The sequence below is a fragment of the Watersipora subatra genome, chromosome 6, assembly GCF_963576615.1.
Source record: "Watersipora subatra chromosome 6, tzWatSuba1.1, whole genome shotgun sequence".
Classification (NCBI taxonomy): domain Eukaryota; kingdom Metazoa; phylum Bryozoa; class Gymnolaemata; order Cheilostomatida; family Watersiporidae; genus Watersipora; species Watersipora subatra.
Genome location: NC_088713.1, coordinates 6204581 through 6220096, shown reverse-complemented (window position 1 = coordinate 6220096; position 15516 = coordinate 6204581). Strand labels below are relative to the sequence as shown.

The window sequence follows — 15516 nt, the reverse complement described above, 5'->3', positions numbered from 1 at the left end:
CTGGGAGTTCATGAAGAAGCCAGTCACAAAAGAAAAATACCAAGTTATTTGTACAATAGGCAAAAGCAAGTTAAAGTTTAACTTGCAACAAAATTCACATTACAGTTATTTGGTATCAAAAGATTTACCATGTCTTACTCTGTTGTGTTGTAGGTGTGAAATATATGGGATTGTGATTACAAGCTCTTAAAAGCTAAAAAACGAACAGTTAATCGCCGCCACACGAGATCTCCGTAGTTTGGATTCGCTTACCAAAACGGCTCAAATGAGCTGTAGTTGTTACAGGATGGTTTCTGTTTACACTTTCATGCAACCTCATTCGTCGAATTATTTTCACAAATATACTTCACACATTCAATAAAACCATGTCTATTGTTCTTACGCGTCTTTTTTATCATCATTGTAATGCTGTCACTTTTAGCACTGACATATTTTAACTTAGCGTAAAAAAAACGTTAAACTTTTTAACCTTAGCTCGAAGGAGCACATATCATTGTTTAATAATTATGACGAGCCTGTTGGTCACCTGTGATGATCGAAAAGTGCTGCAAAAATTATTTTTGAAGTATTGGGTCACGTGATCAGATTACGACTTGACGATTGAATAATGCCAAAACGGAACTGTAAAGTAGCGAGCATCTATATTTGATACCGGGTATTCGGTAAAACCCGAAGTGTTTGTGATAAACTAGTGCTACGATAAGTTTTATATGGAGCTTTTTATTGGTTTTTCAATTCACGTGAGAACATCACGTGACATGACGATAACATAATTGTAATGACTACGTCAGATAAATAAACAGATTCCAATCTATGACGGCTTTTCATTTTTGAGCTTTTAAGAGCTTGTAATCACATTTTCACGTATTTGGCACCTACAACACAACAGAGTAAGACATGGTGAATCTTTTGATACCAAATAACTGTAATGTGAATTTTGTTGCAAGTCAACCTTTAAGCTACAAAGAAGGGTCCACCTCAATACTATTGAGGCATTTACAACGAGGGCATCCTGAGGAACTTAAAAGCGCGTCTAAGAACCTTCAATCTAGTGTTGTGAAATTACATTTTGGCGAGTCCAATGATACTAATTTTTATAGCTTATGTTCCTAGAATTATTTTTTTTGTATTGTGTGATTTTTCTTTTGTGATCAGATGGCTAGCTTTACTTTTAAATGAGATAGCTTTTTGTTTTGCGTTTAACTCACTCTCTTTTTGATGATCATTCAGTCAATTTGGACGTGTTTTAAGAAGAGTGTGTTAGAGGTAAATAGAATTCCATCGGAATTGTTAATTTTCCTTGTCGTATTTGTAATTGTAATTGTAAAGTGTATTGTATTGTATCGTTGTATTGTATGTTTTGAATCTGGGTTGATTCTACAACTTGTTGTACAACCCAGATAGTATTCATTTGTAATAAAGTAAATACTCACTAGACAAAGGACCCGTGTTTTTGATTTGGAATGATATTTATTTGAGATATATAACCAATTCCATTTCATTGGGGGCTTGTCCGGGATATTTAAATTTAGAGTTGGGATTTAAGATTCTTAACTTTGAGTTTATTTGTCTAGTGAATTTGTCAGTCTGTGTTAGCAGTAGCTAATTGCAATTATGTCAAACCATGATGACTCTGTTGAGGCTGGGTATATTGATGGAGATGACATATTTTATGACAGTAGGGAAGACACTTTCCAATCTACCACTGTAGGTTTACCTACTATACCTTCATTTATTCCACAGAGAACTATTCCTCCTACACCTAGGCCTAGATCTACCGTAGTAGTTGGGTCATCTTATCCTTCTGTCACCCCCAGAGAAACGTTATCTGCTGAGACTGTGATAGATGATGCCTATAATAGGTGCTTTCCCAGCTCAGAGCCACAGATAGGCCTAAACATTTCTCCGGTGCCCACTGCTAGGTCAAAATTAGTGAGGATAAATCAATATCCTGATTCTTTAGGGAAGAGATTGAGTAGGCCTAACCAAACTGTAAATAAGTTTGAAACGACTCCTTGTGTTTCCGACGCCTACGCAAGTACAGGGCTGCCTGTGTTACATAAACCCAGTGCTGCTGAGTCGGCTCCAAAGCCGTTGCATTCTTCAACCTCAGCTCAAATTAATAGTAATACCGAAGATATGTTGCGGACTTTGGTCAACGAGTTCACCCACGCTATAGAGGAAAGGTCAACTTCAAATGTAGTCAAATCAACATTGAAAACCCCTCGCTTTGATGGTACAGGAGATGTACATCTGTTTATACAACAGTATAATGATGTATGCGCATTGAGTGGTTGGGAGGAAAGGGTGGCTTTAGCACAGCTGAGAGGTGCTCTCGATAAAGGAGCAAAAGAAGCCGGCAGAGCTGATAGTGTTAAAGAGGTGTTTCGACGGTTGTTATACATGTTTGGTCTTTTACCAGAGGAAGCACGTGAGAAACTTCATCAAACCCGACGTGAGCCTGGTGAAAGCTATATGAACTTGGGAAACCGGGTAGGAAGACTGGCTCGTCTTAGTTATGGGGGTCTTGCTTCAGAGGTGGAAAGTACTCTTGCTGTGGAAGCGTTTGATCGAGCGCTAGACGACCCAGCATTAAGGCAATATATATCCCTAGCCAAAGTCAATACATTGGATGGAGCTGTTAAAGCTGCAGAGCGCTATGTAATGCTTGCACAAGTACCTCCTAAACCTGCTCCACGACTGGAGCGAAGTGCTAGAGTGGCTGTAGTGGACTCCACACCTGACGAAACTTCAAGATTCAAAGCCGGTTGCCCGAAACCCGACAAATTTGAAACACTGTTAGCTTCATTCTCCCAGAAGTTGGATGCACAGACTAAGCAAATTGAGGAACAGTCACGTCGTCTTGCTCTCTACGAGCAAGGTAACCGACGTCAGACTGACAATTTGTTGAGGCCTAATTCTTCTTCAAATCGTGTTAATGCAGAAAAGAATAGTCGGGCCTGTTACCAGTGTGGCAGTACATCGCATTTTAAGCGAGAGTGTCCACAATTAACCAGTGCTAAATCTAAAAATTCTAGCAATTCGGAAAACTAAGTAGGTCTGCACAGAACACTGCGGAGGCTGGTGGTAGACCGGAATCATATTTCCGCATAAACAGTGGTGGGGAGGAAACAGTAGTTAACATTGATAGCCGAGACGTGGTAAAAGAGCCAGTTGAGGTGCCTGATCACCTACTCACCAACAGGTTACCTGCGTCAACGTACGGTTCTTCAGTTACGACTACTTCGAACCAAACCACTGCTTGCACAATATTGGAAAACTTTTCCGTGAACATGGCATCATGCACACCTGCGTTATATTTGCCTGGAAGAGTTGGGCGTATAGCAGTTCGCTATCTATTGGATAGCGGATGTACCCTCAACATTCTCTCCAAAAGAATATTTAATAAACTTCCTCAGGTTACTAAGAAGAGTATGAAGCCTTTTCATTGCAATACTGGAACCTTGGCAGATGGGTCAGGGTTGCCAATTGAGGGTCAGGTAGAGTTGGATAGTAGACTTAGATCAGAAATGATCAATGTGTCTTGGGTAGTAGCCAACATTGAACCTGACGCCATTTTAGGTATGCCTTTTCTGCTAGGTAATAATTGTCAACTTTTCTGTAGTAATTTCACATTAGTAATGAATGGTAAAACTCTACGATGTTCTGACCGCCATGGAGTGGACTACACTAGCTCTGTGCAGGTAGTGTCTGACGTAGATGTTCCTCCGCAATCTGAAAAACTGTTGGATTGCCAATTATCAAGAGTTATCAATTCTTCTGTTGGAATGGTAGAAATGAGTAGAGCGACAGTTTCCAGAGGTTTAGCTTTGGCTTCTTGTGTTGTAGCATGCACCAAGGGAGATAGGTTTGTGGTCAGATGTTTGAATCCACAAAATAAGACGGTATTCATTCCGTCTGGGTCAATTATTGGGCAATGTTTTAGTGTGGAAAGTGACCAGCTTGTCGAAACGCCAGTCGAGTGTGACACAGGTCAGAATTCAAAGCAAGGGGAATTGCTATCTGATAAACCTGTACCAGAACACTTGGAAAATTTATACAGAGAAGCCAGTAGCATTTGTACACTGACATCACAACAGAAAGTGATTGCCGGCCTACTAGACCGGTTTGGAGATGTTTTCTCTGCCGGAGATCACGATATGGGGTGCACAACTCTGGTTCAACATTCGATTCCTATCGAACCGGGAACTAGACCCATTAAACAGGCACCTCGTCGTCTAGGGGCGGAGAAAGAGGTGGAGGTCGATAAGCAGGTTAAGAAGTTGATCGAGCAAGATCTTATTGAACCAGCACAGGGGGCGTGGAGTTCTCCAGTGGTGCTGGTTAAAAAGAAAGACGGAAGCTGGAGATTTTGTATCGATTATCGACGACTTAATGCCGTCACGGTACATGATGCTTACCCACTTCCCAGAATCGACGAAAGTTTAGAAGCTTTAGCTGATAGTCAATATTTTTCTACTCTTGATTTAATGAGTGGATATTGGCAGGTTCCTTTAGATGAAGACGCGAAGAACAAATCTGCTTTTTGTACTCGGGGAGGGTTATGGCGATGGAAAGTCTTACCATTTGGTTTGACCGCCGCCCCGGCCACTTTCCAACGTACGATGGAGCGGGTTCTCCACGGTCTTCATTGGAAGTCAGTGTTACTCTATCTAGACGATATCATTGTCATTGGTAAAACCTTTGAGCAACAATGTTTGCATCTAGAAGAGGTCCTATCACGTCTTCGCGCTGCCGGGTTAAAGCTCAAACCATCGAAATGTCACATTTTTCAACAAAAAGTGAAATATTTGGGTCATGTGGTTAGTGATGCAGGAGTGTCTACCGACCCGGATAAGATAGCCGCTGTGCAGGAGTGGCCAGTTCCAGAGAACTTGACAGAGCTGCAATCGTTCCTCGGGTTCGTGGGGTACTATCGTCGTTTTGTCGACAACTTTGCATGTAAAGCCCGCCCTTTAACTAAATTGACTGGGAAAAATACACGTTTCCAGTGGTCAGAGGAATGCCAAAAAGCGTTTGATTTTCTTCGACAATCTTTGATGACCGCACCTGTCCTGTCTTATCCTAATCCTCAGTTGGAGTATATCTTAGACACGGATGCCTCTCTAAATGGTGTGGGCGCAGTGTTATCCCAAATTCAAAAGGGTGAGGAAAAAGTGATATCGTATTACAGCAAAGCTCTTTCATCGGCAGAACGCAATTACTGTGTCACACGTCGTGAGCTCCTAGCTATTGTGAAGGCGGTAATCCATTTCAGACCTTATCTATACGGTCGAAGATTTAGAATTCGCACCGATCATGCTTCTCTGCTCTGGCTGTGCCGGAAGACAACTCCTTCAGCACAAGTGGCTAGATGGCTAGAAATTCTAAGTGAATTCAATTTTGGTATAGAGCATAGGCCCGGCGGAGTCCACAGTAATGCAGATGGCCTGTCACGCCGCCCATGCCGCGACTGTTCACAGTGTGACAGAATGGATCGCACTGGTGGGGGCCCTAGTTTACCTGATATTCGTAAAGAACTCTCAGACATGAGAACCCAGGAAGATACGGTTGTCACCGATATTATTGGCGAGCAACTGTATGGTGCTTCTGACTTTGTTAGTCACTATGATAATCCCTCTAATGAGTGCCATAGTGTCTTGCAGGAAAAAGCCAGAGATGGTTCTCTTGTGTGTCCAGTTAATGGAGACAATCTGCAAGACAGCGGGGAAGAACAAGTATCTCTACCGCTACCAACGCCTGATTCTACCGAAACCAACCTTGTACTGAGTGGCGCTCAGAAGGAACAAGGAGAAGTTTCAACGGTATATAAGGCTGTTGATGACCAGGTAGCTATTGATGCATCTATCGTCAATTTGGGAAGTTGGGAACTACGAAAACTCAATTCAATGATGTCATTAATGAGAATTCGAGACGATGGTGTCCTGGTTGTTCGAATTCTCAACGGCCAAAGAACTAAAGAGGTCATTGTCTGTCCTAAGACATTGCGAAAGGATTTAATATGGTCCACCCATACCCTCTCTCATTCCGGTCGGACAAAGACCTTAAAAAGGTTGAGGCTAACCTGGTATTGGCCGGGCATGACCGCTGATGTACGTAGGCTGTTACGTACTTGTGAAATTTGTCAACGTGCTAAGTCCGGGGGCCTTCTTCCCTCTTCCAGGGCTGGGCCACTCTGGGTTGGTCGACCATGGCAAAAAGTTGCTATTGATTTAGTGGGACCGTTGCCAGAAACCTTGAGAGGAAATAAGTGGGTCTTAGTTCTTACCGATCACTTTACTCGGTGGCAAGATGCGTTGCCTCTTTCGGATGCAACCGCACCCGTTGTTGCCGAAGCTTTAGATAGTCGAGTTTTTTGTTATTTTGGTCTCCCTGAAGAACTTCATAGCGATCGTGGTTCGCAGTTTGAAGGTGAACTTATGACCGAACTATGTCGTTTTTGGCGAATAACTAAAACACGTACTACACCGTACCACCCTCAGTCTAATGGAGTGGTGGAACGGGGTAATCGAACTCTTGGTGACTCACTTCGATCCATGCTCCTCAGTTCCGGACAAGAACAGAATAACTGGGATTGTTTGCTACCTCAAATTATGCGAGCTCTGCGAGCTACTCCGCATTCAAAAACTGAGGAAACTAGCAACTTTCTCATGTTTGGACGGGAATGTCGCCTGCCAGATCAGTTGATTGGTGGTACGTATTCATGTGAGCTGAACACAAGGCTAGAGTATGCCCAAAGACTAAAGGAGCGTCTAGAGTCAGCTCATGATCTGTTGAGGTCCCAACAGAGTTTACTCATGAGATGGCCTGACTCTGACGAGGAACCCTTATTTAAACCCGGCGAGTTGGTTTTGGTACAACGCAAGCGAAAGAAAAAAGGAGTTAACCCTAAGCTTCTGCCAAAGTTCGAGGGTCCTTTTTTTATTCGCAAGTCATTTAATAATGGCACCTATAAAATAGACGGCCGAGGAGTAGTCAACGAATGTCGATTGAAATTATTTGTTCCTTGTGCTGACGCGGACGGTCGACAAACTCCTCATTTAGGACAAACCACCCATCAGTCTATTCTAGAGTACACAGATGAACCTGACAACAGGTCTGTTCACTCAGACTTGGCTGGTGATCCTGTTGTTCCAGAACCTGTGTTGCCTACGGGAAGGTTAGGAAGGACTCGACGCCGACCGAGGCATTTATTTGATTACACATTGTATTAGTTTTGAGTAGCGGTGCAAAACTAAACTAAGTAGATTGACTTCTTTGGTAGTGTCAGTTGTGATAATTATGAGCATGTAGATCTAATTCTCTTTTCATATGTAATTGTTAACATAGACTGTTTGGTTTATTTCCCTATGCACGAGGTGAAGGACTTTCTGTCTATCATTGCACACACCAGCATGCTGCACCTACAACTACTTATGGCACCAGCAACTCTTCCTTGCTTCCAATTCTGAAGTTGGTTACGTCTCTTACTACAGATGGCGGAATCGGTCCCACTCCAAATTGAAGTAGACGTAGAGGAGGAACAGATTGTGCTGGATAATAATGAAGACGAAAATTTAACGGTATCACCGGAACCTGAAGAACCGGTGGTCAATGTAGAGGAGCCCGAAACTCAGCTTACGACCACGGGCCCCGTCAGAAAGCGACTGCGCACTGTAAAGTTTGTCGATGAACAAACATCCGTGGAAGTCAAGAATGCCCGCCTTCACCCTAATGGATGCAAACTGTGTTCGTTTACCATATCTATCCCTGACAAACTTACGGAGCATATCCGCACCCACTTCACAAGGTTTTTCTGCTCCTGTGGTGTGTCGGAAAATATCAAATCGTTGATCGGCATGCATATTCAACAGCAGAAGAGGAACTTGGCCGCCGATCACCAGGACATAACGAGTTGTTATGAAGTGGACCGAACGCTTTTCCAGAATTTCCTACAGTTTGTGGGGTTACCAGATTCTACAGCGTTTGGAGAACTGGTGCACAGGAAGGATGGTGCTCGCAGCATCAAAGTGGAAACAGTAACTGCCCCAGCCACCACTTCTAATGATGCGTCATCCCTCAGTGTGACTTTCAACAAACGGAATCGGGATGTTCGGCTACTTATGAATGAAGAGGAGTCGACTGCTGCCGCAGCAAGCATTCGTGCTGGTCGGGAACAAAAGCAACAACAATCCCATAAACCATCCTCGGCATGTGTTGCTGCCCTCCGACCTGCCCTGAAACGAACAATGAGCGGTAGTGTTGTTAGACCCTCGACTCCTTTCACAGCGGTTCCCCGACCAACTACGCTAAATACGGCTACTACCAATGTACACTGCAATGCTGAAGTTTTGGTACTTCGAGAGGAGTTAAAGAGGGTTACTGCAGAACGTGATCGCCTCCGCGAAGAGAACATTGCTCTGCGAGTGGAAAACCAAGGCGCTCGACAGACGATTGGAACTGTACAAGAGCACCTTTCCCAAATCCAGCAAATTGGGAGACACCTGGGAATGGCTAGAGATTTGATTCACAAATTTATAGGGAATTAAAGTTGTACGAGTTTCCAATGTTGAATTGGGGTAAAACTTAACAACTTCTCCTATTAATAAGTTTCGACGAATTGTCGAAGAACAAACTTATATGTAATTTCTTTTTGTTGGCAATCGATGCTAAGATCATGTTGATACTGTGTCGCATCTAGGGGCGGAGAATGTTGTGAAATTACATTTTGGCGAGTCCAATGATACTAATTTTTATAGCTTATGTTCCTAGAATTATTTTTTTTGTATTGTGTGATTTTTCTTTTGTGATCAGATGGCTAGCTTTACTTTTAAATGAGATAGCTTTTTGTTTTGCGTTTAACTCACTCTCTTTTTGATGATCATTCAGTCAATTCGGACGTGTTTTAAGAAGAGTGTGTTAGAGGTAAATAGAATTCCATCGGAATTGTTAATTTTCCTTGTCGTATTTGTAATTGTAATTGTAAAGTGTATTGTATTGTATCGTTGTATTGTATGTTTTGAATCTGGGTTGATTCTACAACTTGTTGTACAACCCAGATAGTATTCATTTGTAATAAAGTAAATACTCACTAGACAAAGGACCCGTGTTTTTGATTTGGAATGATATTTATTTGAGATATATAACCAATTCCATTTCACTAGCAAATTTATTTTATTTTTAGTTTCTTTCACTAATACTAGAAGTTTTAAGGAAGAGATGGATTTTTGCTTTTCCCTATGCTGGGTTATCTATTTCTAGACTTGTAAAGTATTTCTTAACTAATCTCTTGTTGATTATAATAGCAGTTGAAAAGAAAATCTTTAATAAAAACACTAGCCAAATCATGCCATTAATCTGTCACCTATTGAATAGCATTGATCTAGAAGTTAATCGCATTAATCACATAATACTAGAAGTTTTAAGGAAGAGATGGATTTTTGCTTTTCCCTATGCTGGGTTATCTATTTCTAGACTTGTAAAGTATTTCTTAACTAATCTCTTGTTGATTATAATAGCAGTTGAAAAGAAAATCTTTAATAAAAACACTAGCCAAATCATGCCATTAATCTGTCACCTATTGAATAGCATTGATCCACCAATGTCTAGCCGTAAATTGTATATTGCATCTATAAACCAAGCCACAAAATATAATGATTGGTGTGATAATAATTTCTTTTATCTTAGTTTATTGATGTAACAACATTAGGCCGTAATAGAACTATCTCCTAACCTTAAATGAATAAAAAATTGCCCGCCGTGCTGACCCGGTTCGACCCGATCTTGGCCCTCATTGCTGACCCTGAGTCTGGTCCGACCCTGCATTCCTTGATCTCATTCTAGCTCTAGCTAAGAAAGCCATTGATTTTATTTCCCTGATCAGATCAAAACTTCACAGGCTTATCATATTTAGTCATGATTAATTCAGCATGATATTAGTCTATTTACCTAGCCAGGGTCTGGCGCTTCGGGTGGGCTATTTGCCCCCCTCTCCTTTCCCCCTTCTCTTTTTTCCCCTTCTCCCTTCTTCTTTGGGAAAGGGGAAAAGAGAGAATGGGAATAGGAGAGGGTGGCAAATAAAGCCCTGATGGCTCACGATTTGTGTGCAACATTTCATAGCTTTTATACTTTTAATCTATGTTGGTTATCAGATATTATCACAGAATCGCTTTGGTTTACTGGATTATGTATCCAAGAAGGTTTTAATGTGAAAATAAATGTGATTTTGTCATCTTCTCCTGATGAGCTCCATTGTTAATAGAAGTGCAGTCAGGTACAATACAATGACATTACGTTGTGCTATTTAAGCCTGACAGGCTTTTTCCCTATTGGCCAATCTAGGTTTATATATCTATGGTTGAAATCAATATACCCACCGATTTTGGCAAAAGACTACTAAAGCCATTTTTGCACCTAGTCGGCGGTTTGTGGACTCACTTGTTTTCACTTAATGGGGTGGAGCAGAAGTTTTTTTGAACTTAATATTCAGTCCGTTAGAATTGAGTCTAGCTATGCAGAAGTACCTGCTAATACAGCTCTGATTAGACTTCATAAATCCATCTGTTGGAGAAGGTTTCAACACAGGCGGCAACAAGATTATGATGAATTCAATAGGTTTTGCAAATCATGTTTTGCATTGTCTTCAATAATATTGTTTTAATATATAATTTTTACAAACCAAAAATTTTTTATCACAGCATAAAGTTTTTATTTAAAATTTCCATCCAAGTTGTGGCCATTAGCATAGTTTCAGCTCATATAATATGACTGTAAGGATTATGTGTACTTCCTATGCAGTTTATAAAATGTTAGATACAATTTTTGCTTGTTTCAGCCTTCAGGCTGCCTTGGTAGTATATCAGTTACTGATGGCTTGATTTGAATTCGGTGGGCTGCCGTGTGATTGGTTTGCATTTGTGGGGCTATTTCTGTCAGCCAATGACGCGATATCTGTGTTGATGGCATGCGGTTTTTGTAACTTGCTTCTAGCCGGTCACGCAGTCAGCCAGTTTAGTAAAATCGATCCAGTCTTAATGTTGTAAGCAAATCACTGGAGCTTGTTTTATAATCAAATGAAACTACAGGAGGCAAAAGGTATTTACCACTGTTCCCCATTATAATATGTATCAATTTGTATCATTTCTTTTCTGTCAAATAATGTTACATTGTGTTACACTTGCTAATTAAGACTACTTCGTTCTATTTTTTAGTTGTACTGTTTTATTTTAGACTTTAAGGTTGTCATGTGGTGTCATTAAAGTAAAGATAAATAAAGTTGACACTTACATTGAACCAGTAAAGTTCGTAACCTCAAAAGGAATCTAATAGTCAAAAGTCTAGCAATGCTCCCACATTGCTAAAGTGAAGTCTTTCTCCGCTAAAGATTGGAGCAAAGATTAAAGTTCGTTTAAGAGTTATGCAATCCGTTTGCAACAAAGTCATTCAACAGAACTGAAGTCTACAGTTAATCTACCAAGTAACCGAGGGCTAAAAGAATATCAGCCAACTAAGTTACAGAGACACAACCCCATTTGTTACATTCGCTAAGGAAATACCCAGAGACAATTAACTTTATTATTCCTTAACATTTTCGACCCCAAGGCTATTATCGGCTAAACAATTCCAAGTCAACGAGCAGAGGTCAACATCACAGCTAAGTAAATGCGTTGTGCCTTTGCTTGTGTCATCATATTGTATGGTCTGGTCAAACTGTATACGCGTGTATTCAATATTCACTGTTGTTCATTGCTAACTAGAAAGGAATACTGCTCTAGTTAATTCTGGATAAATTATATTAAAAGGTTTACAGTTTTAGCATACCTTTCCTCCATAGCCTTTTTGTAAAAACAACTTTTGCTTTCACACCGTTTTTCTTTTCATCTGTTTGTAAACTACACAGGCTGACTGTGTGTATAATTCAAGGCAGTGGAAATTCCTAATACTTTGTTTTCACTGGTATCGCGCGTCATTTTGGCTGACAGACTGGTCCCCTGCACATCCAGTCTCACTGCTGTACACGTTTGAGTGTTAGCTTGCAGTTTTGGTTTGCTTTCACCAGGTAGCTAGGCTTTGAAGCTCACTAGAGCATAGACATATAGCCTTAGTGGTTTCATATTTTACTGTATGCCTTATTTTTGACCGTCAATAATGTCAGAGAGCGAATCAGAGCCTGCTGAAAGCCAATCAGCATATGCTGATTTAGTAAATGACAGTATACTTTCTGCGTCTAATGCTGTACATAGCCTAGTTCCTGAGAGTGTCTCAAACATTGAGGTTAGTGTTAGGAAATCAACTAGAACCAAAACGCTAAGCAGTGTGGCCAAACAAAACAAGTGCTTGGAATTAAATACTGCTCTGTACAAGCAGATTAACAAGGCCCAAGTGTATTTTGACACTGTATATAACAATTTTGAGCAGCTCACAGGGCTTGATGTTGCAAATAACACACTCGAAACAGTTGATGCAGCTGTACAATATGTCAATGAGCTGTATGATGAGTTATATGAACTTTCTGACAATAAAGTTGATTTGTCCATCTCAAAACAATTTGATGAATATATGGAAGAAGTTTCTGTACTAAAAGACCAAGTAAATGCCAGAATAAAGCTATTAATGGATACCAAGGCTGAAGAAATAGCAGAAGAGCAAGAGATCACAAGACTGGAAGAATCAATAGCAAAAATGAAGGAAGAACTGGAAGAACAGAATAGAATCTATGAAAGCAGGAAAGCTGACAGAGCAGCAATACAACGGAGGGCCTTCAGCCACCCCAAAGAGTTGTCCACTTCAGTAGACTCTCAATGAAGAAGTTCTGTTCTGGATCCCCAAAGGGATAACTCTGAGGAAGTATTCTCACATAAGCGACACTCACAGTTACATAGTTTAGCTTTCGAACAACAAAGGAATAACTTCGATGAAGTTTTGTCGCATCAACCACCTCAACTTACACCTATACAATGAGCTACAGTCACCAATCAAGATGGAAGGATGCCCATTCAAAGACAAGATGATGGCATGAGTGCTGTGAGGGAGTTGACACAAAGTCTGGTAACTGCTATGAAGGCAACCAAGCGTTCAACACCAGCACCAACAATCTATGACGGCAATCCTATCAACTTCCAAGATTGGGAACAGGATTTCGAGGCCTACATTGAGTCAGAGGGACTTGTTGGAAAAGAACCACTTCGATATTTGAAAAAAATTGTGACGGGTAAAGCAAGAGATGCTATCAGTGGGCATTTGATGACCAACACAGAAGCTGCATACAAAGCAGCAAGATGTGACCTAAAAGAGAGGTTTGGAAGTGAGCATACTGTTAACAGAGCACTGCGAAAAAAGCTTGATGAATGGCCGCGAGTAGGTGCAAAAGACGCGAAAGCGCTACGGGATTACGCTGATTTCCTGTCACACTTGAGGGCAGCAATGTCAGATGTTCCGGAGCTACAGTTCCTTGATCTTAGTCAAGAAAATGAAAAAATGGCTGCAAAACTTCCAGACTGGATGATCAGGAACTGGGCGAGAAAAGTAAAAGAGCGCAGGCAAGATGAGTACCGCTACCCCACATTTGCAGAGTTCGTACATTTCGTGGTAGATCAAGCAGAAGTAATGGACGAACCTCTAATGAAAAATTTGGGTGGGAATAGAGATAACCCACGCAAACAGAAAGCAGCACCTAGCTCCAACACTAAAGTTTTCACTACTACATTGTCAGCTAAGGAGAAAGAGCAATGTAAATATTGCAAGAAAATTCACCTCACAACTGAGTGTTTTTCCCTAGCTAAGTTATCTGATGAAGATAAAGATGCGTTTGTGAAAGGAAACAGGCTGTGCTATGGATGTTTAGACACAGGTCATCAATCGAAGCAGTGTCCTCAAAAGGCTACTTGTAAGAGCTGCACTAAACGGCATCCAACTGTATTCCATAAGAATCAGTTCGAATGGAAACCTAGGAAGTCCGCTGTTGATCCACCAGAGAAAGAAGAAACAAAAGTGGTAGAGAAAGGAGCGCTTCCAAAGGAAAAAACAAGGAAACTAACTACAAAGACAACTAGGGCTGGAAAGATGATGCTAAGCATGGTTATACCTGTGTACGTATCAACCTTACAAAATCCTTCTGAAGAAACCCTCATTTACGCTATGCTGGACACACAATCCGATTCGTCCTATCTCAGTATAGAAATTGCTCACATTGTTAAGCCAGCTTATTCTACCGAAACAGTTACTATCAGCACCCTTACGGGTGAAACTACAGATTGGGTGAAAAGGTACAGCAATTTGCGAATCCGGGGTTACCAGCAGATTGAGTCTACAACCCTAGAAGCGTATGAATGGAGCGAGCTTTTGTATAGTGGTCAACAAATACCCAACAGTGTCAATGTTCAACATCTACCCCATCTCAAAGAACACGCCCATAAACTGCCACCTCCTTTAGATATACCAATGGGTATGTTGATAGGCGCAGACTGTGTAGAAGCTTTTGAGCCTCTGGAATGTATACCAGGAGACAAGGGACAACCATTTGCGCAACGAACCATTCTGGGATGGACAGTTTTAGGTGGGAAAGAACAGCTAACAACAGTTGAAGGCAAACTGAATCAAGAGACTAAAGTCAACGCCACATCAGTGTGCTTTAAGGATAATGATGAAACCACATTGATCTCACAAGAAGACATAAAATTCATGAATATAATGCATGAAGAGGCTCTCATCAAAGAGAATGGATCATATGAGATGCCACTGCCATTTAGACAACGACCGATCATGCCCAACAACAAATTGCAGGCCGAAAAAAGGCTGATGGGTTTGAAGAAGAAGTTTGGTACAAATGAAACATTCCGCAAGGAATACACAACTTTCATGGCTGATCTGATAGAAAAGGGTCATGCTGAAGAGGTTCTTTCATCAGGAGAAAAAATCCGTACAGGCGAAGTGTGGTACATCCCCCATTTTGCCGTTGTGCATCCGAAGAAAAACAAGATAAGAGTGGTCTTCGACTGCAGCGCAAAGCTTGACGGCACATCACTGAACGATCACCTACTGCAGGGCCCAGATCTTTTTAACAACATGCTGGGAATATTGTTAAGATTTAGAGAAGAGCCTGTGGCAATAGCATGCGACGTTGAGAGGATGTTCTATAACTTCCAAGTCAACGCAGATGATAGAAACTACTTGCGATTCCTTTGGTTTGGAAACAGCGGAGAGATAAAACAGTATCGTATGACAGTTCACTTGTTTGGGGCTACTTCATCGCCAGCAGTGGCAACCTATGGCCTTCAAACACTAGCAGAAAGTCATAAGAAAACCTACCCTACGGCTTCTCAATTTATTCAAAAAAAACTTTTACGTAGACGACGGCATTACAAGCGTACCTACAGTGGAAGAAGCGCTTGAGCTCATTGAAAGTTCGCGAAAACTTTGTCAAAAGGGAAACTTGAGACTGCACAAATTTGTTTCAAATAATGCACAAGTACTGAAAGGAATACCTGAATCAGAGAGATCAGTCAAAGATGTAGATTT

The 15516-nt window shown here is 41.2% G+C and overlaps 1 protein-coding gene across 1 annotated transcript; it reads left to right on the top strand.

The window, feature by feature from the left end:
- The first annotated feature begins 12987 nt into the window (after positions 1–12987).
- Positions 12988–15390, top strand: LOC137397987 (uncharacterized). Its single transcript, XM_068084088.1, has one exon. It carries the CDS (start codon positions 12988–12990, stop codon positions 15388–15390), a length of 2403 nt encoding a protein of 800 aa, XP_067940189.1.
- The last annotated feature ends 126 nt before the right edge of the window (positions 15391–15516 follow it).